Here is a 26,278-nt window from a genome sequence, read left to right as displayed (position 1 = left end):
AAACAGCGCCAACCCGCATCTCAGAATAGCATTCTGTGATGCTATTTTTCTCACCACAGTTGTGCAGAGCGGTTATTGAAGTTACCGTAGACTTTGTCAGTTCAAAGCAGTCTGGCCATTCTCTGTTGACCACTCTTATCAACAAGGCATCTCCATCCACAGAACTGCCGCTCACTGGATTTTTTTTTATTTATTTATTTTTTTGTTTTTGGGCACCATTCGGAGTAAATTCTAGAGACTGTTGTGCGTGAAAATCCCAGGAGATCAGCAGTTACAGAAATACTCAAACCAGCCCATTTGGTACCAACAATCATCCATGTGATTATCTAATCAGCCAATCGTGTGGCAGCATTGCAGTACATAAAATCATGCAGATACGGGTCAGGAGCTTCAGCTACTGTTTACTGTTAACTGTGAAAGACTTAATATTGATCTGTTTCTCACCCAGACCTATTCATATCACTTCAGAAGAAATTGATTTAACCACTGGAGTCGAATGGATTACTTTTATGTTGGCTTTATGTGCTTTTTGGAACTTTAACATTTTGGTAACCATTCACTTGCATTGTATGGAAGAGTAGAGATATTCTTCTAAAAATCTTCATTTGTGCTCAGCAGAAGAGAGTCAAATATCTGAGATGGCTTGATGGCAAGTAAATGATGAGAGATTTTTAATTTTTGGGTGAACTATTCCTTTAAAATATGATTATCATTGCATTTCAGAACCGAATAGCTACCAAAAAATATGTCAATTTGAAATATGTCTGGAGAAAAAAATTTGCTATTGTGTACATTATTAAATCAAGGTATACTGCAGAAATGTTTATTTCCCCTGTGTTCCCACAATATCAGAAGGCTACATCAGATATGTATCTAAGCTGAATATGCAGCAGAACACTGTCAACCTCACATTTCATGTAACATGCCTTGAGCAGCTGATAAATAATGAAATGAGGAAGCACTGGTGCTTTGAGGCAAGTATGATGTTGTCTGAACTGACAGATCAGGGCCAGGCAACTGTACCACAAGACGCTCCTTCTGCAAACATAGTAGGCCTGTTTTTAGTAACTAAAATGTTTTTAATTTGAAGCTTTCATATGTATATAGTGGGGTCCAAAAGTCTGATACACTATATTGCCAAAAGTATTCGCTCATCTGCCTTTAGACGCATATGAACTTAAGTGACATCCCATTCTTAATCCATAGGGTTTAATATGACGTCGGCCCACCCTTTGCAGCTATAACAGCTTCAACTCTTCTGGGAAGGCTTTCCACAAGGTTTAGGATTGTGTTTATGGGAATTTTTGACCATTCTTCCAGAAGCGCATTTGTGAGGTCAGACACTGATGTTGGACGAGAAGGCCTGGCTCGCAGTCTTCACTCTAATTCATCCCAAAGGTGCTCTATCGGGTTGAGGTCAGGACTCTGTGCAGGCCAGTCAAGTTCTTCTACTCCAAACTCACTCATCCATGTCTTTATGGACCTTGCTTTGTGCACTGGTGTGCTGTCATGTTGGAACAGGAAGAGGCCATCCCCAAACTGTTCCCACAAAGTTGGGAGCATGGAATAGTCCAAAATCTCTTGGTATGCTGAATGTGTATATGTATATATATATATATATATATATATATATATATATATATATATATATGTATATATGTTTGTGTGTGTGTTTTAGGATTTTATATATATGTTTTAGGAAAGTTTTAGGATTTAAAAGATAATATAAAAGAAAAAATTATTATGATGAAAAATGTATAAGAGACATTTGAGACTGCATTATTTGTAGGTCACTATTCGAATGTTAGCAAATTTGTGACATTGGCCATGTTACACATGGGCCTCCTTTCTATGAAAGGTCAAATTTTCATTGAAGCACATAACATGCTTTTTGGAACATTCTCAAATCATCCTGGGACAACATGGATCATCTGGATTCACACAAACATATGGAGTCCGGGCCAACTTGAGTACATGCTCTCATTGAAGCAATTTTTATTTATTTTTTATTTTTTATTCAACTATTCATTTACGTAAATTGTTATAATATTAACAAAACTAACAAAAAAGCATTTGCACTAATGCTCTCAGACTTTTGGAGTCCACTTTATATAAAATTACTCTTGTTAACACCATTTGGGATGCTGCTCTGAAGATACACCAGTTGTGAGGGTCCAGCTGCGGTCCAGAGCAAAAGAGAGTGAACCAGCTAAAGGCAATGTCCAGGAGAGAGACTAGTTACCATCAGGGAGGGACAGAAACAGAAAAAACACCTCTATCTAAAAAATGTGGGATGGGGGAGGGAGAGACTATTACTAGAAAACATTATATGTTTGTTTAATTACTGTCCAAATGACACTGGTTGGGGTAATTTTTGTTTCTCCTGAGAAGTTCATGATGCCTCTAAACTAATATAAGATACAGTAGTAGTACTCGTCTCATACTGTCACAGCTTCTGTTAAATTAGATAGTAATTAAATAAGCTGGTTAAAGCTGAGAGTAGTGCATTAATACATGACAATAAAACAGAATGTGTCTTTTGCAACTCAAGTAAAAGAGGAACAATTTGCCCTCTTTGTGGGTGCTAGGTCTCCTTCTCAGTTTCTAATATGGGCATACCTTCCTTTTATTTACCTTTTCAATTCCTCTGTACTTCAGCCAGTACAGCTGGAAATTAAACAATTTTCAGCCGTTTTGAGAGGATTTAATTATTGGTGTGGTGATTTTTTTTTTTCTTTTTTTCGTGGGGAAACACCGTAGCCTACGTCATACATGATGCCTGGAAAAATTAGATTGCCCTACATGATTCTGCATATTTATTTTTTGCTATTATGCACAATTAAAATGAGTTGAAAATCGTGTTATTGTATGAGAACCCCGAGAGTAGAGATCGACCGATAATCGGATTATCCGATATTTTTCCCGATATTCAAGCATTTTTCTTTAATCGGATATCGTTTTTTGTAAAATTAGATCCACTGATAACTGGCGCTCTCTTGCGGTTGTTTCTGAAATTGCACGCAAGACGGCCAATGCAGCAGTATGTGTGAGAGGAAACAATGCTAGGGGTTGTCCAAAGGTAAAGTAACTTGCTTTTGCAACGTATTGCTTGAATTCATATTTTTTATTAAAATTAACAGCCATTCATGCTCTAGTGAGATGTGTTACATAAAAGCTTGGTGTGTAGTTTTAAGCGCTAAGAAACTGAGACGAACTCACATAAAGACAAATCCTGCAAAGTCCCAAAGACGTAACATTAGGCTACAACACATTAATCAACTCGAAGAGCCTTGGATGAGTGCATGTTGAAAATATAACGGTTTAATCAGTCTTGTAAAGTTGCTGTTCAGGTTGATGAACGGAATGACTGGCAGTATACCAGAATGGGAACCATACGCCAGCGCAGCTTTTAACAAGATCCGCTTGTTTCAAATTCCCTAAATTATATTAACATTTAGTACTATTAAACTTAATTTCACAATTAATCATCATCTACGTGATAACATCTCTGTGGACATTAATTAATTATCTCACGACACCAAGTAAAAGTTTTGCGTAAACATAGACTTTCATGGGGGAAAATACTTGTCACAGACGCATCTAAAATAGCCTTGTAAGCCCTGCAAAGGGTGGTGCGAACTGCCAGACACATCATCGGAGGTGAGCTTCCCTCCCTCCAGGGCATATATACTAGGTGGTGTGAGAAAAAAGCTCGGAGTATCATCAGAGACTCCAGCCACCCGAGCTATAGGCTGTTCTCACTGCTACCATCAGGCAGGCGGTATCGCAGCAGCAGGACCCGCACCAGCTGACTTCATGATAGCTTCTTCCCCCAAGCAATCAGACTTTTGAACTCTTGATCTCTCACGATAATATATCAGCGCTGCACTTTATTAACCTCAGACAGGACTCACATATTATTCTTCTCATAATAACACACTGATAACTGACTATCAACAGACAGCTGAATGTCCACACAACATCTCATATATATTTCTACTGATTACATGGGGGGTATTGTAGCGAAGGGCTACCTTATACTGTTAGGGCTAGCTTGAATAGTGAATCAGGTGTGTCGGTCAGAACACCACAGAGGGAAGTAGCAGTTTGAACAGGTTTATTTTCACAGATGCGGTATAATCAAATCAGAGAGGGGAGTCAGCCTTTACATGCACATCAGTCAGTTCCTACTAACAGGAGGTGGACAGATAGACTTGAGGACTGCAGTGGGCCCAAAGTGGTGTATGTGATAGAGACAAGGAGGCCTCCTTGGAAACATCCAGAGGAATGAATACTCTCTGCTCAGTATAGGCTCTGGGACCACTGCTAATAAGCATACACGGGTTGCTGAGAATGATGGGAGGCGTGAGCCGGTTAGAGGGAGAACTTAAGTACTGTCTTTCACAGATCTTGTCTTCTTGAGAGGGCTGGGTACATATCAGTAGAAGCATGAGATGTATGATTGTGGTGGACGGTGTGGTTTCTCTCTTATAGGACGCACACAACACAAATTACATCCAAACTGTGGCTGATATTAATGACAATGCACGTCTACAACACTAGTTTAAGCAGAAAACCCGATCGCGAGCAGTGGCGGAGGCAGTCTGCCGATCTCCGAGTAATGAACAGCGTTTCTTCCGGCTATCCGCGATAAGCGCGTTTCATGATAAAAGTCCCCGTACTGGCTAGCACGACAGCGCTCTGACACTCTCTCTATCGCCTTTTGCACAGGTATACTGTATATTGTATATTATTAGGTGTATATTGTGTTGTGTAACAGATGTGTAAACTGTGTTATGTGTAAATCAGATGTTTATTGTAATTGTCATACTGCTCTTTTGCTTGGAACTGCACCCAAGACTTTCACCCACTGTTGCACTTGTGTATATGGTTGAGTGACTATAAAGGGATTTGATTTGATTGATTTTGTGTGGGGTGACAATGAGAGCATTGATGAGATTTGCATGCCATTTGGTGCAAGATACGCTGCAGATGTGCTGTAAAACAAAAAATGTTAGCTCTGTCAGCAGGTGTTTCGTGAGGCAGCTGCTATAATCTAGAGACCGACAAAACATTAACAATGCTGATGCCATTCGGGATTTACTCTGTAATCGTAGCAATGTATTTACAGTTTTTCACATTCCTGAGAATGTATACGACTTATTCCAGCAAACTATTTGCCTTGAGCCTATTAAACAACACCTAAACCTTATACAACTGTAGTTTAAAATGGGAGATTACATTTATGCAATGTTGGCAAACTCCCTTGTCATTTATTTGTCCTCCGTTTGAAATCAGATGTTGTCAAATTATTTTGCCTGTTATTATTATTGTTATTGTTGTACTTACTCTATAAAATAAAATAAAAACATGGTATGCAGTGTTTCCCACAGGATTTTGTGAGACTGTGGAGGGTGGACCTCGGGCCCTCATGGGGGGTCTGGGGGCATGCTCCCCCATAAGAAAATGTTGTAGCCTATTTTAAAGTTAAATGCATCAATCTGGTGCAGAGGCTAGATCTATGAAGAACTTTGTGCACTTGTAAACAATTTTGTGCTCCAGTAGTGATTTAATCATAAACACATTGGTTGCATAGATCTGCAGGGCTAAACATTAAGCATTGTCATGTGCTTGTCCTTTGGACAAATAAATTGGTCATTCACTTGTCTGAGTAAAATAGTTACTTGTCTGGAGAGAAAAACAAAAGAAAGGACATAAAAAAAAGAAAGCCTCCATCGTCATCATTTACACTTAACAGGGTTTAAGAACACAATGCAGAAAGACGGTAAATCATTACTCACCCTCAAGCCTGTATGAATTTCTCTCTTCTGAGGAACACAAAATTAGATTTTTGGTAGAATGTTAGTCACACTCACTATTCACTGTCACTGCAAAAGTAAATAAAAAATACAAATTTTCATTTTTATTTCATGAGCTAATGCTAACATTTAAAACTTTTTATTTTAATGTGCAGTTGAAGTCAGAAGTTTACATTCACCTTAGCCAAATACATTTAAACTCAGTTTTTCACAATTCCTGACATGTAATTGTAGCAAACATTCCCTGTTTTAGGTCAGTTAGGATCACTTCTTTATTTTAAGAATGTGAAATGTCAGAATAATACTAGAGAGAATGATTTATTTCAGCTTTTACTTCTTTCATCACATTCCCAGTGGGTCAGAAGTTTACATACACTTTGTTAGTATTTTCAAGCATTACCTTTAAATTGTTTAACTTGGGTCAAATGTTTTTGGTAGCCTTCCACAAGCTTCTCACAATAAGTTGCTGGAATTTTAGCCCATTCCTCCAGACAGAACTGGTGTAACTGAGTCAGGTTTGTAGGCCTCCTTGCTCGCACATGCTTTTTCAGTTCTGCCCACAAATTTTCTATCAGATTGTGGTCAGGGCTTTGTGATGGCCACTCCAATACCTTGACTTTGTTGTCCTTATGCCATTTTAACACAACTTTGGAGGTATGCTTGTGGCCATTGTCCATTTTGAAGACCCATTTGTGACCGAGCTTTAACTTCCTGGCTGATGTCTTGAGATGTTGCTTCAATATATCCACATAATTATGCTTCACGGTTGGGATGGTGTTCTTCGGCTTGGAGCAGTGGCTTCTTCCTTGCTGAGAAGCCTTTCAGGTTATGTTTAAATAGGATTCGTTTTACTGTGGATATAGATACGTTTCCTCCAGCATCTTCACAAGGTTCTTTGCTGTTGTTCTGGGATTGATTTGCACTTTTTGCATCAAACTACGTTCATCTCTAGGAGACAGAATGCGTCTCCTTCCTGAGCGGTATGATGGCTGCGTGGTCCCATGGTGTTTATACTTGCGTACTACTGTTTGTACAGATGAACGTGGTACCTTCAGGCATTTGGAAATTGCTCTCAAGGATGAACCAGACTTGTGGAGGTCCACAAAAAAAATTTTTATGAGGTCTTGGCTAATTTCTTTTAATTTCCCACAATGTCAAGCAAAGAGGCACATAAATGCTGTAAATGACAACATTTTGATTTGGAATTTGGAATAAATGTTGTCAGTAGTTTATAGAATAAAACAAACATTTTAATCAAACACATACCTTTATATACTGAGGCACTGAGTTTTAAGGTTGGCCTTAAAACACATCCACAGGTACACCTCCAATTCAGTACACCTCCTATCAGAAGCTAATTGTCTAAAGGCGTGACATAATATTCTGGAATTTTCCAAGCTGCTTAAAGGCACAGTTAACTTAGTGTATGTAAACTTCTGACACACTGGAATTGTGATGTAGTCAATTAAAAGTTAAACAATCTATCTGTAAACAATTGTTGGATAAATTACTTGTGTCATGCACAAAGTCCTAAATGACTTGCCAAAACTATAGTTTGCTAATATTAAATCTGAGGATTTTGAATTTTTTTTACATATTGTCTTCCTAGAACAGTTAAGAATCAGGGTGTATCGAATCTCACCGGTTTATGACACAAATAACATTAAAACAAGCAAAGTGCACAGAGCTCGCCGTTCACAAGGTGGTGGCTCCTCGCACGGCGCCACGCGACTCAAGACAATATTTTCAACAGTGTTGGGCTTTAGCAAAAAATTTTAAATAAATAAACTATTAATGTGATCAAATCAATTAAGTTAATCCTCTTAATCAGTTAAGTGCACCAACTAAAGCACTCCAACAGCAAAAACTCAAACTGTAAAAAACAAAAAAAAATAAAACAAATCTTTGTATTTACATGTGGGCTTGTCTCTGACACAATCCAAAACAAAACAAATTAGACCATGATGACACTGTACATAAAAGAGTATATTTTAATCATTCACCAATTAAACAAGACTACATTATTAAAACAAAGCATATAAATTGAAAAAGGCCCTTGGTTTACAAAATGGTTTTAAAATGACCCTTATAAAAGAAAAAGAAAAATCAAAAACAACAAAAAGTTAATTTGTCAGTTAAAATAAGCACTGTGTTCAGTTCAGTCATTATACAATTAGACGAGTAGTCTAGATCCTCCTGGGCTTTAGACTGGCTTCTCTCTAGTGACTGGGGGAGCCCAGTCTGTCTTAGTGTGGAGTAGTGGGTGTGGAGGGAGTGGGTGGGACAGTTACAGGGTGAAGGCTTAAATCCAAAGAGGGGGTCTCCTCTGGTTGTGGAGGGCTTTTCTTAGAGGCCTCAAGTTTCTCCTTCAACAGGGTGTGCAGCTCCTTCACTGGCTCACTACTCTGTAACCACATGAATTAACATTTTGTAACCATAATGTCTCAGCCTAAAATATCAGCACAACAGAATCAGTCAAGAAAAGGACAGAGAAAGCTGTCATTCCTGAACATAACTGGATAAGCTGCCATCTAGTGACCTTTAATGTCAGAATATTACTCATACCTACAGAGCTTGCTATTCACATGACTCTTGTGTAAAATATATAATATGAGTTTATGCAATCCTAAATTTAGTATTCAGGAAGGACAGATATATTAACTAAGCTGTTATGATTAATTTTCTTTCAAATACCTGTTTTGGTGGTTCAAGTGTTTTCATCAAGGTTTCCATGTATGATGGCAGCACCTTTTGGTGAAGATGGTTGAGCAAGCGAAGACTGTGTCGGTGAACGTTCTCTTTACTGCAAACAAGAACAGCAAATGCTGGAAAAAGTGATTAAAGCAAAAAAAATAAATAAAACAAAAAAATTCTGACTGAAAACTATTTTTCAGGCTAAGTCATATTCCTTTAACCGACTCTTTATTTAAATAGACCAATAGCATTTTAAAAGAAGATGTTTTAGAACAGCTTTTCTATTGCAAGTTTTTTCAGCAGGGATGTACAGCAGGGGTCTGCAACATTTTTGACATGAAATGACATTATTAAATTCCCCTGTAAATCCCTGTGCCAAACCTCCTCCAAAAAGAAAGAAAAAGACAGACAGATAGACAGAAAGATAGAAAACAGACAGACCCTGTCCATGCAGAATAAAACAACTTTTATAAGGTTACTTATAAGGAGTCTTCATCTCATGTGAGTGATCGATTTTATACATATATTTTAAAATTACTGTTGATTTCATTGAGTAAACATTTGTAATGTGGAAAACAATGAGTGCAACTATAATTATGTTGATTCGAGAGTCACCGTCTTGTGTATCCACGGACCTTGCATGCTAGCTTGATAATCTCAGCAGTAACTATTTACACCAGGCAAGTAAACTATTGTTCTGAAAGCAGGCTGCCATCTGCTCATCCGCACAACGTGACCAACGTAAAGCAGATGCGTTTACTCAAGCGACCCTATACTTCAGTGCTGCGGAACCCGATGTATGTCGTGCATTGAGCAGCTCGTGATGTCGATAATTCATACTCCTGTCGCTCGTGTGCGAGTATTACAAATGCCGCCAAGGTGGATCAAACAATAATTTACAGACTCCCTGTTGAAGACCCTTGCAATAGAGTGTATGCACATGACGTCACAGTAGGTGGAAGTCCCTACGGTTACACCCACCCAGTGCATACCTTCTATTGATGGAAATCCATCGTAGCGACGGAGAACTTAATATCTGTGGAACTGTAGTGAACTGAGCTTTAGCGTTAAAGGAAAAGTTCACCCAAAAATTATAATTCTCTCATAATTTACTCAACCATATGCCATCTCGTATGACTTACTTTCTTCTGCAAAACAACAATCTTTTGAAGGATATGTGATGTTTGTTTGTCCAGACAGTGCAAGTCAATGGGGTCTAAACTTTCATGCTCTAAAATGGACATAAAGGAAGCATAAAGTAATCCATACAAAGTGTTTTCTGTCAAGCACAAGGAAGTGTAATCAAACTTCTTTCACGAGCACCAAGGAGACTGCAGATGTCAACATTAATAGTGAAAAAGGAGTTTTTTGGTCTGTTTCTTACCCAAAACTGATTGTTTCACTTCAGAAAATGTGGATTATGCCACTTGAGTTGTATGGATTGCCTTTATGTTGCCTTTATGTCCTTTTTGGAGCTTGAAAGTTTGGGACCCCATTGACTTGCATTGTGTGGGCAAACAAACATTATATATATACACTTCAAAAAAATCTTTGTTTGTGTTCCGCAGAACAAATAATGCCATATGAGTTTGACAGCATAAGGGTGAGCAACAGTTATAATTGTTGGGTGAATTATTCCTTTAACTTTGATTTTTCCCTTCTAAAGAATATTTTTTTTTCAATCACCAATGAAGTTTCACAATTTAATAATGCAACTAATATACAGATGATATACCATTATGGCTACATACTGTTACATGTGATGATACACACCTTGAGAAAGAAGTGAGGAGGAAATTATCAAAGACAGCAGTACAGAACTCTTCTGATCCAAATTCATCAGAGAGTAGAGTCAGATGACCAGTTAGTAGATGGAGGAAGATGTCTCCAAACGCCATGTCATTATAGGTATCCACTGTGAAAAGAGACGATCAGTCTCTCAGTGGCTCCACAATCAGTGTCTATTCAGCCAATTTCATCAAATACAGTATATGGTTGATTGTAATCAATGCAGATGGTAGAATAAAAAGAAGTGTCTCACCTAGTGCAGGTAGAAGCCTCTGTAGAGCATTCTTATTCCTCTGTTTGGCAATATGAAGCACATAATAAAGACCGATCTCACATGCCACCCTGTTGTCCTGCAAATACCTATACAAGAGAGAAAAAAAATCCTTTTTGGAGATAAGTGAAGGCTTGGAAAAGGTGTTGGGTTGAGAACCGGGCTGAGATGGTGTACCTGGTGAATGTTTCATGCAAGGTGGTGGGGTATGTGAGAGAGGTCTTCTCCTCACTGGGAAGTTTTTGCTCCACAGTGAACGTGTAGTCATCTACCACTATTGACATCACGGCAGGCAGAAAACGTGTTACCACCTCTAAATCCTAATATTGAAAAAGACTAGTTACCTTGTGAAATGTACAAATGCCATATTCTTGCACATCACAAACAGCAATATTTGCATTAGAGGACTGTTTAATACAAAATGTTGGGATTCGATGATCTCACCAATCGGGGCTCTTTGAAAACCTGGCTGTCAATCATGTCCCACGCGCCCTGCCCAAGCGAAAGCATCCGCAACAGCAGGAGAAGATCTGGGCTGTCCTGCAAATAAACGGATCACACAGTGATATCACAGCATGGCTAGTACACTTAATAGTATAATTACACTGCTAAAGTATGCCACAACAGAGCTGGAGTTCTTACTCTAGGCAGGGCGTCCTGGCTCAACAGTTCCTGAAGGTTCCTCACTGTGCTCAACACTAGTGTGTTACAGGCAAATGGGTCGCAGAGAATCATAGACAAGTCACTGTGGGAAAACAATAATGGAGTATGTTTATGTTGCAATTTTACAGTTATAATGGAATTATTGTAAACTGTTGTCTATTATCTATACAGTAGAGATATAAATCTCATACCCCAACACTTGCTCCTGTCCTTTCTTCACCCCATCTAGGAAGCCTTGTAACTCTCGAGCCCGTTTAGCATCCACAAATTTCTCCCTGATGCAGGCATCCAAACACCAAGAAAACTATAAAGAAAAAGAGCACAATAAATTTCATTTCAAAATGTTATAGTCCACAGTATGGACAACAATTCAGCTTCAAAACATTTACAACCCCAATTCTGAAAAAGTTGGGACAGTATGAAAAATTCTAATAAAAAAATAAATAAATAAAAAAAGTGATTTGTAAATTATATTCACCCTTTGCTATATTGAAAGCACTACAACTACACATTATATGATATTTTTCAGAAGTTTACATACACTTTGTTAGTATTTGGTAGCATTGCCTTGCCATTAGGCAATTTGCCATTGCCATTAACTTGGGTCAGACATTTTGGATAGCCTTACACAAGCTTCTCACAATACGTTGCTGGAATGTTGGCCCATCCCTCCAGACAGAACTGGTGTAATTGTGTCAGGTTTGAAGGTCTCCTTTTTCAGTTCTGCCCACAAATTTTCTATCGGATTGAGGTCAGGGCTTTGTGATGGCCACTCCAAAACCTTGACTTTGTTGTCCTTAAGCCATTTTGCCACAACTTTGGAGGTATGCTTGGGGTCATTGTCCATTTGGAAGACCCATTTGTGACTGAGCATTAACTTCCTGGCTGATGTCTTGAGATGTTGCTTCAATATATCCACATAATTTTCCTTCCTCATGATGCCATCTATTTTGTGAAGTGCACCAGTCCCTCCTGCAGCAAAGCACCCCACAACATGATGCTGCCACCCCCATGTTTCATGGTCGGGATGGTGTTCTTTGGCTTGCAAGCCTCACCCTTTTTCCTTCATACATAACAATAATCATTATGGCCAAACAGTTACATTTTTGTTTCCTCAGACCAGAGTACATTTCTCCAAAAAGTAAGATCTTTGTCCCCATGTGCACTTGCAAGCAGTAGTCTGGCTTTTTTATGGCAGTTTTGGAGCAGTGGCTTCTTCCTTGCTGAGCAGCCTTTCAGGTTATGTCGATATACAGTTGTGCTCAAAAGTCTGCATACCCTGGCAGAAATTGTGAAATTTTGGCATTGATTTTGAAAATATGATTGATCATGCAAAAAAAAAAAAAAAATCTTTTGTTTAAGGATAGTGATCATATGAAGCCATTTATTATCACACAGTTGTTTGGCTCCTTTTTAAATCATAATGATAACAGAAATCACCCAAATGGCCCTGATCAAAAGTTTACATACCCTTGAATGTTTGGCCTTGTTACAGACACACACAGGTTTAAATGGCAATTAAAGGTTAATTTCCCACACCTGTGGCTTTTTAAATTGCAATTAGTGTCTGTGTATAAATAGTCAAAGAGTTTGTTAGCTCTCACGTGGATGTACTGAGCAGGCTAGATACTGAGCCATGGGGAGCAGAAAAGAACTGTCAAAAGACCTGCGTAACAAGGTAATGGAATTTTATAAAGATGGAAAAGGATATAAAAAGATATCCAAAGCCTTGAAAATGCCACTCAGTACTGTTCAATCACTTATTAAGAAGTGGAAAATTCAGGGATCTCTTGATACCAAGCCAAGGTCAGGTACACCAAGAAAGATTTCAGTCACAACTACCAGAAGAATTGTTCAGGATACAAAGAAAAACCCACAGGTAATCTCAGGAGAAGTACAGGCTGCTCTGGAAAAAGATGGTGTGGTTGTTTCAAGGAGCACAATACGACGATACTTGAACAAAAATGAGCTGCATGGTCGAGTTGCCAGAAAGAAGCCATTACTGTGCCAATGCCACAAAAAAGTCTGGTTACAATATGCCCGACAACACCTTGACACACCTCACAGCTTCTGGCACACTGTAATTTGGAGTGACGAGACCAAAATAGAGCTTTATGGTCACAAACATAAGCACTATGTTTGGAGAGGGGTCAACAAGGTCTATAGTGAAAAGAATTCCATCCCCACTGTGAAGCATGGTGGTGGCTCACTGATGCTTTGAGGGTGTATGAGCTCTAAAGGCACGGTGAATCTTGTGAAAATTGATGGCAAGATGAATGCAGCATGTTATCAGAAAATATTGGCAGACAATTTGCATTCTTCTGCATGAAAGCTGCGCATGGGACGCTCTTGAACTTTCCAGCATGACAATGACCCCAAGCACAAGGCCAAGTTGACCCTCCAGTGGTTACAGCAGAAAAAGGTGAAGGTTCTGGAGTGGCCATCACAGTCTCCTGACCTTAATATCATCAAGCCACTCTGGGGAGATCTCAAACGTGCAGTTCATACAAGACGACCAAAGACTTTGCATGACCTGGAGGCATTTTGCCAAGACGAATGGGCAGCTATACCACCTGCAAGAATTTGGGGCCTCATAGACGACTATTACAAAAGACTGCACACTGTCAGTGATGCTAAAGGGGGCAATTCACAGTATTAAGAACTAAGGGTATGCAGACTTTTGAACAGGGGTCACTTCATTTATTTCTTTGTTGCCATGTTTTGTTTTATGATTGTGCCATTCTGTTATAACCTACAGCTGAATATGAATCCCATAAGAAATAAAAGAAATGTGTTTTGCCTGCTCACTCATGTTTTCTTAAAAATGGTACATATATTACCAATTCTCCAAGGGTATGCAAACCTTTGAGCACAACTGTAGGACTCGTTTTACTGTGGATATAGATACTTGTCTACCTGTTTCCTCCAGCATCTTCACAAGGTCCTTTGCTGTTGTTCTGGGATTGATTTGCACTTTTTGTACCAAACTACGTTCATCTCTAGGAGACAGAATGCGTCTCCTTCCTGAGCGGTATGATGGCTTCGTGGTCCCATGGTGTTTATACTTGCGTACTATTGTTTATACAGATGAACGTGGTACCTTAAGGCATTTGGAAATTGCTCTCAAGGATGAACCAGACTTGTGGAGGTCCACAAATGTTTTTTTCTGAGGTCTTGGCTGATTTCTTTTAATTTCCCACAATGTCAAGCAAAAAGGCACATAAATGCTGTAAATGACAACATTTTGATTTGGAATTTGGAATAAATGTTGTCAGTAGTTTATAGAATAAAACAAAAATTTTAGTCAAACACATACCTTTATATACTGAGGCACTGAGTTTTAAGGTTGGCCTTAAAATACATCCACAGGTACACCTCCAATTCAGTACACCTCCTATCAGAAGCTAATTGTCTAAAGGCATGACATAATATTCTGGAATTTTCCAAGCTGCTTAAAGGCACAGTTAACTTAGTGTATGTAAACTTCTGACACACTGGAATTGTGATGTAGTCAATTAAAAGTTAAACAATCTATCTGTAAACAATTGTTGGATAAATTACTTGTGTCATGCACAAAGTCCTAAATGACTTGTCAAAACTATAGTTTGCTAATATTAAATTTGTGGAGTGGTTAAAAAATGAGTTTTAATGACTTCAACCAAAGTGTATGTAAACTTCTGACTTCAACTGTGTGTGTGTGTGTGTATATATATATATTGACATATATATTATATGTGTGTGTATATTCCTAACAAAACAGACAAATTACTTCCTCCCCCGCAAAAATAAGGACTTTGCAAATTCTGCTGCATTGTGCTTCACGGAAACCTGGCTGAGTGAAACCATTTCGGACAGCGCATTATATCTACCGGACTTCCAGCTGTTCAGAGCGGATCACACCGCGAAGTTAACGGGGAAAACAAGAGCCAGTGGAACGTGTTTTTACATCAGTGAATGTTGGTGTGCAGATGTAACAACGCTGAAGGTGTGCTGTTCAAACAGAGGCACTCTTCATAAACTGTAAGCCTTTCTACTCGCTGCAGGATTTTTTTCTTGTGTATTCTTGTGTGTGTTTATATTCCTCCACAAGCGTGTGTGAGCACAGCACTGCAACAGCTGGCTGATCACATCACAGACACGGAACAACAATACCCGGACTCAATTATTATTATTCTTGGACAAGGCAAATCTCACACATGAACTGCCCAAATACAGACAGCACATTACATGCCCCACCAGAGACAGAAATACACCGGATCATTGCTACACAACAATAAAGCATGCATATCGCTCTGTCCCTCAAGCAGCTTTGGGACTCTCTGATCACTGTCTGGTTCATCTTCTTCCGATCTAAAGGCAGAAACTAAAATCAGCTAAACCTGTAGTAAGGACTGTAAAATGGTGGACCAATGAAGCAGAGCTGGAACTACAAGCCTGCTTTGACTGCACTAATTGGAGTGTTTTTGGGGCTGCAGCCACAGACCTGGATGAGCTCACAGATACTGTGAGATCATATATCAGTTTTTGTGAGGATATGTGCATTCCTACTAGGACTTATTTAACATACAACAATGACAAACCATGGTTTACAGCAAAACTCAGGCAGCTTCGTTAGGCCAAAGAGGATGCTTACAGAAGTGGGGATAACATCTTGTATGACTGACAAAGGAGATCAGAGAGGCTAAAAGAAATTATTCTGAAAAGCTGAAAAAACAGTTTTCAGCTAATGACTCTGCATTAGTGTAGAGTGGCCTGAAAGACTTTACAAACTACAACACACCATCCCCCAACACTGTAGGGAATCAACAACTGGCTGACGACCTAAATGTGTTTTACTGTAGATTTGAAAAGCCCAGTCTCACACCCCACACCCGCTCTGAACTTCACAGCACACAAACATTTACACCTCCTGCAACCCCCCCTCCTCATCTCTCCTGCTACTCTACCTACACATAAGACCTATGAAGAGGATGTGTGCCAGGGCTTCCGGAAACAGAAGACAAGAAAAGCACAGGACCCAGACGGTGTTTCACCCACTTGTCTAAAATCCTGTGCTGACCAGCTGGCCCCCATCTTCACACAGATCGTCAACAGATCACTGGAGCAGTGTGAAGTTCCCTGCTGCTTCAAATGCTCCACAGTCATCCCGTCCCAAAGAAACCCAAGATCAAAGAACTTAATGGCTACAGATCCATCACTCTGACGTCTGTGGTCATGAAGTCATTTGAGAGACTGGTGTTGGCCCAACTGAAGGACACCACTGAACACTTTCTGGATCCCCTGAAGTTTGCCTATCAAGCAAACAGGTCTGTGGATGATGCAGTCAATATGGGACTGCATTACATACTTCAACATCTAGACAGACCAGGGACTTATGCAAGGATACGATTTGTTTACTTCAGTTCGTTTTTTAACACCATCAACCCCACTCTCCTATGGACAAAATTAACACGGCTCTCTGTTCCTGCCTCTATCTGTCAATGGATCACCAGCTTTCTGACAGACAGGCAGCAGCAAGTGAGAATGGGGAAATTCACCTCCAGCACACGTACAATCAGCACTGGTGCCCCCCAGGGATGTGTACTCTCCCCAGTACTCTTCTACCTGTGCACAAATGACTGCACCGCCAAGGACCCCTCTGTTAAGCTCCTGAAGTTTGCAAATGACACTACAGTCATCGGCCTCATCCAAGATGCCGATGAATCTGCATACAGAAGGGAAGTTGAACAGCTGGCCGTCTGGTGCAGTCAAAAGAAACTAGAGCTGAACACGCTTAAAACAGTGAACTTTAGGAGGAACACCCCAACATTACCCCCGCTCACCATTCTGAACAGCACTGTAGCAGCAGTGGAGTCATTCAGGTTCCTGGGCACTACCATCTCACAGGACCTGAAGTGGGAGACCCACATAGACTCAATTTTGAAAAAGGCCCAGCAGAGGTTGTGCTTTCTTCGCCAGCTGAGGAAGTTCAACCTGCCACAGGCGCTGCTAATACAGTTCTACTCAGCAGTCATTGAGTCTGTTTGGTTTGATACACCTAGCAAGTCAGACATCAGAAGACTTCAAAGTATAGTTTGGATTGCTGAGGGGATTATTGGCATTCCCCTACCCACCCTTCTAGAACTGTACACATCCAGAGTGACGAAAAGAGCTGGTAAAATCACTCTTGACTCCATTCACCCAGCACACTTCCTTTTCGAACTGTTGCCCTCTGGCAGGCGCTACAGAGCACTGAGCACCAGAACAGCCAGGCGCAGGGACTGTTTTTTCCCTCAGGCTATCCACCTCATGAACAGTTAAAACTGCCCCCAAATACTTTCCTTTCGTCAATACAATCATGTGCAATGTTCAATCCATCCAGTCCTACTTATATCCATTTTTCATTTATATTCTTTAACATATCCTACCTCTTCTTCCATACATTACATCACCTGAACATAACCGTATATCTGTATAAAAAAATATTCGAACACTATTATTCCTCTATTGTATATTTCTCTTTTTTCATCTGTTATACCTTATTTTTATGTCACTATATGTATATATGTTTAAATGTATGTTTGTATATATGGTTGTATTTGCACTGGAAGCTTCTGTCACCATGACAAATTCCTTGTGTGTGTAAGCATATTTGGCAATAAAGCTCATTCTGATATATATATATATATTCATTAAATATACTGTATATATTGTGGTCAGTGTGGGCCAGTGAAAATGTTGGCAGGGCAAGAATCTAAAAAAAAAATCTTACTGTTAAGCCCCGTGTTATTTTGAATGTTTGCATAAACTACTCTTATATTCAAGCCTGTTCAGAAAATAAAAGGACTGCTTCATGGTATCACTTCTAGCTTGCAAAATGTTTGAGAGCTTTTGAAGGGAGCTATTATACACATTTATCATTGGTAAAGCTGGGAAACTTATTCCATACCTTGTGGCAGGGGTCCACTGAACAGATCTCGCTGATTTCCAGATCATGAAGGGACATGAGCAGCTCAGCACGCAGGGTGCAGTAGTGCACGTTTCGTGTGCGCAGGAACAGAGTCCGCAGAAACTGAAGAACCATATCATAGAGCTTCACGTTCTTCCCAATCATCTGAGTCAACTTCAGCACTACCTGTTGAAAAGGATAGCATTTCATGAATAAGCTGTTTGTTGTTCTGTAGCAACAGAAACAACACAATCCAAGTTCTTTGCCAGAAAACAGTGAAGGATTTACTCTTTGGAACTTTAGATTTCAGTGCTAGTGCACACTAAATGCACATGGACCTACAGTTAGATACTGACAGACAAGTAAACAGCTTATATGTAAATTTACACTGAATTGACAAATACTGTAAGACACCAGTGTTCGACACTTACCTCGCCCTGTCGTCGTGTTTTGGGTGATGGACTAAAAAAGTTGTGTAGGATGGACAGATCACTGCTGAAAAGAGCAGCCTCCTTCTCCACAATATACTGCTTCAACAGAGGAGAGACTTCATCCCCAAACAGAGCCTGATTGTCCTGCCAAATCTGCCGTTTCACCTCCACTGCACAAACTTTGTAGAGCTCTTTATCAGCCATCACCTGCTTCAGCTTCTTCTCAGGCACCTGCATGAGAATCCAAATATAAATTAGTCAATATATTTGCAATGTGATCACCTGAATAATACTGTAAAAGCATGTTGCTCCAATACCTTTGGCAAATGTTTCAGCACTTGCATGACAACAGGCTGTATGGATGGCATCTTCACCAACGGAAAGCTTTTCTCCAGAAGTTCTTCCAGCTTAACATATCTGTGATAAATCAGGGGAAACATTAGCATGTTTAATATCCACTAAGCAAATAAATGGTTTCAAATGCAACTTTTCTTTCACCTGTCTTCATCTTTGCCCTCTGCGATGGTGGCAACGCGCTCCATCAGCTTCTCTCGAAGCTCATCAAACACAGACTGATGAAACTCCAGTCGCGGAGTGCCATGAAGATCTAGGAAAGGCAATGCAGACTGTAGGGTTGGCAACAAAATGCCATTTTCCATCTGTAAACGACAACTCGGTTATAATGAATGCACGATAGATTTCAGTACAATACATGAGCTTTTATTACGGGACAAAACGCTGGCTGTCATCTATTTGTCAACAAATCGCATAATCGCAAACGATTCGTGTCTCTACGAAGCCCATTATATCTGATGCATGACATTTGTAGACTATTATGTTTGAAAAGTGACCATACCTGAAACTGATCGATGGCTTTCAGAGGCTCTGTACAGTTAGTGAGAGTTTCTTTCAGATCTTCTCCATTGGATATTCCAAGCTCTGGTAATCCTGCAAACATTTTGAGACGCTGTGGCTATTTTCACACTCGTAAAGGGCTTTCAAATGTAACTGAAATATACTGACTGCAGAAATGTGATCAACGTTGGCTATGTTTGCATTGTTCCTTGTAATCGGTATTCCCACACTTCGTAACTGTGCAACCTCGTCAACAGACTCTTGTTTCTGGCACATTGTGAAAGGTTCCGCTTCAGAAATGTTCCTAACTATTGATGAACTGTACTGAACGTGTGCCTTTTCAGTGATGCAAACTGATAAATAAAAAACATGCAACAAAGACTGTAGCTCATGCACCACTGGTTACAGTGCGTTTTTTAAAAATAAGTTTCAATTGCATTTTGACAATTCCAGTGTTTATTAAATGTTCTGATTCATTTACCTTTCAGGTTCCCATTTTATGCTCACACTCAACAACGAAAAGACACTAAATGGCTATAAAAAAAAATCTAAATATTTCTTGGTTGGAAATTTCCACACTCTAAAAAGTCATTAAGAAAAGCCATTACTAACCATTCTTTCTAAGGACAAAACAATCTTAAGTACATAATGATAAAGGGGAACAATTAAATTTTGTGCTATTCTTGTGGTAGGCTTGCAGCAGCAAAAAATTAAATGCAATGAGAAACACACAAGAGTAAGATCGCAGCACGCCAGGCAGCAAGTTGCTTAAACTTAGCATGTAGCCAAGTGACCGGCCCACAGAGGTGTCTTCAGCCTGCAAACCAGAGTAGCACAACATTGTCTATACAACATATAATAACTTGAAATTCATTTATTTACAATGCTCAGAACTGAATATAGAGCTGTCCCACTAATAGCTTACTCTCTCCTGAAAGAAGATCTGTGGGAAGGAGTGCTCACTAAAGCCATATCCCTTGATCAGCAGCATCTGCATAAAGACAGAGTCTGAACAGTAGTCCTTCAAATGGTTCTCCTCATCTGAAAACTTTATTGTGCATCTAGAGAGGGGGAGCGAGAGAGAAAGAGAAACAGAGATAGTGAGTTCCTTTGATGGACTGTTAATTTTTAAATTGAAATAATGAGACAAAATATTACTCTTTCCTGGGGGAATATCTCAAAAGTGTTGGATTAAATTCCATGAACTACTGTATAACAGCTTAATGCATCAGTTAATAATGCAATCAAAAATGCAACAGGCGCATATTAATTATCTTCTTTATATAGGTTTAATGCAAGGTTTCTTCATCCAAGACCTGAGAATCTTAGGTCCTGTGGTCGATTGCTAAGATATAGGGAAAGTAATCTCAGAATAGTAGGGCTCAAAATTAGATCAGCAGGGTGGTACCTCCTGAAAGCTCATGTTGCAGAGAATATGGGCAGCGTCTTCTAAGTGTGCTGGGAAAGTGATGGTGATGCCTGTAGCTTTCTGAAGGAAGGAATGTGTAGAAGGATGCAGAAAATGCCTGTACCAGAGAGAGAGAGGGAGAGATAATCATAATTAGGACACATGCAAAATGCCTCCCACTATAAAGACATTAAAGGGATGTTAATGTTATGTAAATGTTATTTTCAACCTAATAAAGTCTACCACATCTGTAGCATCTGTTACTTTAATGTACCTAAGGAACATATTTAAAACAATTCAATGAATGCATACTGTTCAAATGTTCCATAGAAAGCAAAATAGAAACTCCTACCATGAAATGTCCGGTAATGTTGGGTTGGAAGACTCCATCAAAAGAGCATTTGGAATAAGAACAGTTTTTAAAAGAGAAGAGACAAGAAATGTTTCCCAGACATTGATTGTAGTTTCAAGTGCCTTTTATTTGTAGGAGGTCATCAGAGTTATAGGGCGTTTGTCTTTTGATGCATGGAGTATCAAACACACTGCCTAGTTTTATGGAGACATTGTAACCTGCAGGATAGCAGGGGTGAACTACAGAGCTGTCTGATCCCTGAGTCTGGAACACACACAAAGACAAAACATCAGCTATGGTAGAACAATATGGTTCAAATACTATTAATATATAAATTGAAAACATACAGTTACATCAGTCAATCAGTTTGTTTGATCAGAAATGATAAGATTCAGTCTAATGGTCTGATATTCAGGTAGCACACTTAACCGTAATCAGATGTGCCAGTAGTCTGAGTAAGACCTGGTAGTCTGATAGTCTCGCCCATGTAGCCAAGTGTCATTAGGTTGCCCTTGTTCTCCAACATTTGTTCAGTCTCAAAGGTGATCTGTGTGGAAGCTCCACCTAAGTCTAGCGCACCAACCATCTTTTTATCAGGGGAGAGCCACTGACCCACAAAATAGAGAAATAGAAGATGAAAAATAGACAAGGCAAGTGAAAATGGAGCTGTGGCAAATAACATATCATTATACGTATATTAAGGAAATTCAGACATTCTGAATTAAATCTACAACCATATTGCCTAATAACAAGTAAACTAACTGAACAATTACATAATTAATGTATTTGACATTATCTTTAAATCTCTAAATTTGCTAGCTTAGTAATTTTTGGTTTTGTACAGTATATTGAAACAAAACTCTAGCCCTCACCTTGATATACTGTAGTTCTCCAGCAGGTAGTTGACTATGACCCATCCATATGCCCCCTCCTCTTGTCCACTTAATATCGTGGCCCCTTTGAAAATGAAGGGGTAGGTCTTCAGTTTGTCTTCCACTTCTTTCAAAACCTCATCTGACTCTTTGGGTTTAGAAATACTGTGATAGGATGCAAGTGTAGATGTGTTATCTCTGATCCAATCTGGAGCATTCCAAGTCCATGAAACATTTGACGTGAAACTCGATGTTAAAAAGTAGGGATGTCCCGAATGCGATACTTATCTGGAGTTCAGAAAAAAAAAAGTTCGAGTTTTAGAGAATAAATGGTAAAAAAGTTAATATTAACTGAGACGAATTCATCGGAACAATGAAACAGCAGAGAACTTTTATTCTGTCTCACACAGTGTTGCCAACTATTTTCAATGGAAAGCAGTTAAAGCCTGCTCAAAAAGTCGCTAAATGTCGCTAGATGACGTCATAAGCTAATTAGCATATTCGGTCATTTGCATTTTGCAAAGTGTCCGCCCTTTACATGTGTTTGCTTCTCTGTGCTTACCGTACATACTGTAATACCCTATTAATTCCTTATATCTATCAATCACTCAGAGAGAAAGTTTGAAGCGACAGAAACTTTCTTATCTTTTCTCTCACACAGCGCTCAGCCATAACAAACCACTATGTGCATATTTACAAAAAATCATTATTTTATTGTCTAAGTGTCTGAATTCAGAGAGTTCAGAAACAGGAATGAACAACTGTCTAAAAATCTCTGGTGATTAAGTGCACGAAAAGAATAAAAATAAACGGTCAAATTAAACTCTTTAAATTTAAAACAAAAGGGAGCAAACAATACAGATTCGTGATTGGTCCTTGACAACGCTGTTTGCACATGCGCAGCTCATTCACGTCTATGTCAGCTGCCGTGCGGTCAACTGATTGTGCTTTTTTGAATAAAAGTCGCTAAAGAGGTCTGAAAAGTCGCTAAATTGGCAACACTCACAGCATTGAGGAAGACGACGGTGCAGGTTGGCCAATCAGCAGAAAGGGGCGTTTCAGGTCCACCCAGATGTGCGAATCAAATATTCAAGCCATATATTAGTGAAATCAATGAATCAAAACGCACAGTGTCCCGTGGCTATTTTTTCAATTTCCTATTTTTAACTTGAGCATTAAATCAAAATAACGAAAAACAAGTCATTATTTGTTTTCCAATATTGGTTTTGTAAACGAATAATGAAATAACAAGTCGGTTTTTGTTTTTCCGGTTTTGAATTCCTAATTGAATATGAAATGAACGAAAGATACACGGATTGTTCTGGAAACTGACGTGATGTATGATCTTTTTGATTCCTTTTTACAGTTCATGTGAGCACTTGAACTGTATATTGAAGAGAGTCTATCCCTCACAGGCTGGTTTCAAGATCTCTCTCTCTCTCTGTATAGATAAATACAATCTTTCTGGATGAATCAAATGATAATTCAGACACTCTGTAGCTGAACATTCTCTTGTTTGTCTTTGTTTTAGATGTGTAGCCTTATTATGTATGAACTTTAAATGTTCTTACCATGAACTGTGCTGGTTCTTTGATATCTTCGGTGCCGATGACGAGCAGAAGAATGCCTATAAATGAAAGGAACAAAGTTGCGGTAGTGGTAAATATTTGGTATTGCAGTTGGTTACCCATTGCACTGTTATCTGGTGCAAGCCAAAAACAGCAACAACGTTCACTGACAAGCCAGATAATACAGGAAAGCAAAGCTATGCTAAACAGATGGAAAGCCTTACGTTGACTGTTTCTTTAGACTTTTGGATTAGTAAAAATTCACTGACATTTGATGCGTTTACACTAAAGTAAACCAACCTGCCAGACCTGTTCAGGCATGCAAACAATGTGAATCAAGAACTAAATGAAGTTTTAAATCTGGATGCACTGCCTGACAGTGGTAGCCTAGACCTAGACTGTGAATGTCAATTGTGGCAATGACTTTATACGATTTTATTTTTATTTATTTTTTAATTGTGTGGTCACCCTGATGTGCTGATGTCAAGCACCCCATGGAAACAAAGCTGTTAAATTTATGGTACACATGGTTGTGTAGTGTAGTGTAGGAAAAAGGCATGTTGTTTACAGAATAGGGGATAACTAAAGTGATGTCAGGTAGATTTTGCCATCAACCAAAGAAGTAAAAAAATTTTTTATATATATATATATATATATATATATATATATATATACACACAGTATATATATATATATATATATATATATATATATATATATATATATATATATATATATACAGCATTGGGAGGATTACTTTTTAAATGTATTCCACTACAGATTACAGAATAAAATGTAAATTAGTAATGTATTCTGTTAGATTACTCAAGGTCGTAACGTATTCTAAATACTTTGGATTACTCCTTCAGCACTGGTAGATTTGTTTTGACTATAAAAACTTTTCACTGCTGTTCAAATGCACTTTGGATCGCATCATTTATATGTATAAATTTTTCCATATGAAAGGACTAAATATTAAATGAAACAAATGACAATAAAATGCAAAGTAATCTCTTCAGTAATCAAAATACTTTTTGAATGTAACTGTATTCTAATTACCAATGATTTAAATTGTAACTGTAATGGAATACAGTTACTTATATTTTGTATTTTAAATACGTATTCCCGTTACATGTATTCTGTTACTCCCCAAACCTGTGTATATATATATATATATATATATATATATATATATATATATATATATATAAATATAATATAATAAAATATATACTGTGTATGTGACATCAAACGTGCTGGTCCCAAATGCCAACACTACTCTGCCATGCAAACTTATATCCATCTTACACAAGATGGTGTAACAAGTGAATTAATCTACTTTCAGGAAAGCTATAATATATATATATATATATATATATATATATATATATATATATATATATATATATATATATAGTCCATACACACCAAGTTTTGGACACCAGAAGTATCTGATACAGTTTTTATCCAATTCTCGTTCAATAAAAATATTTCTAAATGTATTGGGGAAGTTAAAATTTGGCATTTTGTGGTAGATGTTAACACATACTACACTAAAAATAACAATAAGAAATAACTGTAACATCTACACATTTCAATTTCATAACAAATTTCCATCAGATTGAATTTAGTAATCTTTAATAAAATAAAAAGTTATTTAAGTTTTATTCATTTAATTTTGTTAAACATTACACAATTCCATAATTCAATTTGATGGAATTTTGTTATGAAATGGAAAAGGGTAAATCTGAAAAAAATATGCTAAAAAAATATTTTGAGTGTAAAGGTAACACTTGACAATAAGGTTCCATTCGTTAACATTAGTTAACACATTAACTATCATGAACAAACAATGAACTATATATTTTTTACAGAATTAATTAATCTTTGTTAATGTTAGTTAATAAAATTACAATTGTTCATAGATCATAGTGCATTAACTAATGATAACAAGTACAACTTTTGATTTTAAAAATGAATTAGTATATGTTGAAAAAAAAAAAAATCATTTTTGGGATAACCATCCCGTCAGGGTTTTGGAAAGGCATTCATAGTCCCTAGGGGGATTTCACTAACATCCAGAGTATGCAAGAGAAGCTAAGAATATTTACGAACTATAGAAGCAATTTACAGGGTGAAAGAAGTGAGTAAAACATTTCTAAATCAACAATAGAATAACTTTTAGCTGCATGGCTAGAGAAAATGGTGCTAAATATTTTCCATGTAATTGTAGGACTGGTTTGATGAGTTGTCTATTACTCTTTCTCAATAAGTGAATGGGTTTTCTTTAGAAGCCTTTTCAACAGAAGCCTTCATCTTTTTGCCAGCTGCTGAATGTGATGCGTTGTATATTATGGGTTTCCATTGCACTGCAGACGTAAATCTAGTGAAAGATAGAGGAACAGGTGCACCTTATGGTGCAAATACATTTATCGTGGTATTTAACAAGGATGTAGAAATTATTTGAAAAGTGGAGAAACATATTAAAGAATGTGTATGGATTATCTCCAAAAGCACTTTTAGACAGAAATGGCTTAAAGAACATGATTTCTATGCCCCTGGTTTTAACGTCCAGTGCTCAGTTTATATCAATAGTATACACAATGTCACACAGAGAAGTTAATAAACA

At 38.3% G+C, this 26,278-nt stretch overlaps 1 protein-coding gene and 1 pseudogene across 4 annotated transcripts; both read right to left on the bottom strand.

Annotated features, from left to right (window-relative positions):
• Window positions 1-7,737: 7,737 nt before the first annotated feature.
• LOC127439833 (negative elongation factor B-like) lies at window positions 7,738-20,975 on the bottom strand. Of its 4 annotated transcripts, XM_051696061.1 has the most exons (16): window positions 20,858-20,975; window positions 20,375-20,510; window positions 20,182-20,266; window positions 19,451-19,542; window positions 19,093-19,253; window positions 18,912-19,011; window positions 18,595-18,825; window positions 18,164-18,349; window positions 11,427-11,539; window positions 11,215-11,317; window positions 11,017-11,112; window positions 10,750-10,892; window positions 10,555-10,661; window positions 10,287-10,428; window positions 8,514-8,622; window positions 7,741-8,224 (listed from the first exon to the last, which is right to left on the bottom strand). In XM_051696061.1, exons 5-16 carry the CDS (start codon window positions 19,251-19,253, stop codon window positions 8,066-8,068), a joined length of 1,650 nt encoding a protein of 549 aa, XP_051552021.1. In that variant the 5' UTR covers window positions 19,451-19,542; window positions 20,182-20,266; window positions 20,375-20,510; window positions 20,858-20,975; the 3' UTR covers window positions 7,741-8,065. The 4 variants fall into 4 exon arrangements, with proteins under 4 accessions (XP_051552020.1, XP_051552021.1, XP_051552022.1 ...); XM_051696062.1 differs by lacking the exon at window positions 20,182-20,266; XM_051696063.1 differs by lacking the exons at window positions 20,182-20,266; window positions 20,375-20,510; window positions 20,858-20,975 and adding an exon at window positions 19,618-20,165.
• Window positions 20,363-23,820, bottom strand: LOC127439755 (ectonucleoside triphosphate diphosphohydrolase 2-like; annotated as a pseudogene).
• Between the last annotated feature and the right edge of the window lie 2,458 nt (window positions 23,821-26,278).

This window comes from Myxocyprinus asiaticus, chromosome 4 (genome assembly GCF_019703515.2).
Source record: "Myxocyprinus asiaticus isolate MX2 ecotype Aquarium Trade chromosome 4, UBuf_Myxa_2, whole genome shotgun sequence".
NCBI lineage: Eukaryota > Metazoa > Chordata > Actinopteri > Cypriniformes > Catostomidae > Myxocyprinus > Myxocyprinus asiaticus.
This window is presented reverse-complemented; position numbering and strand designations above follow the sequence as displayed.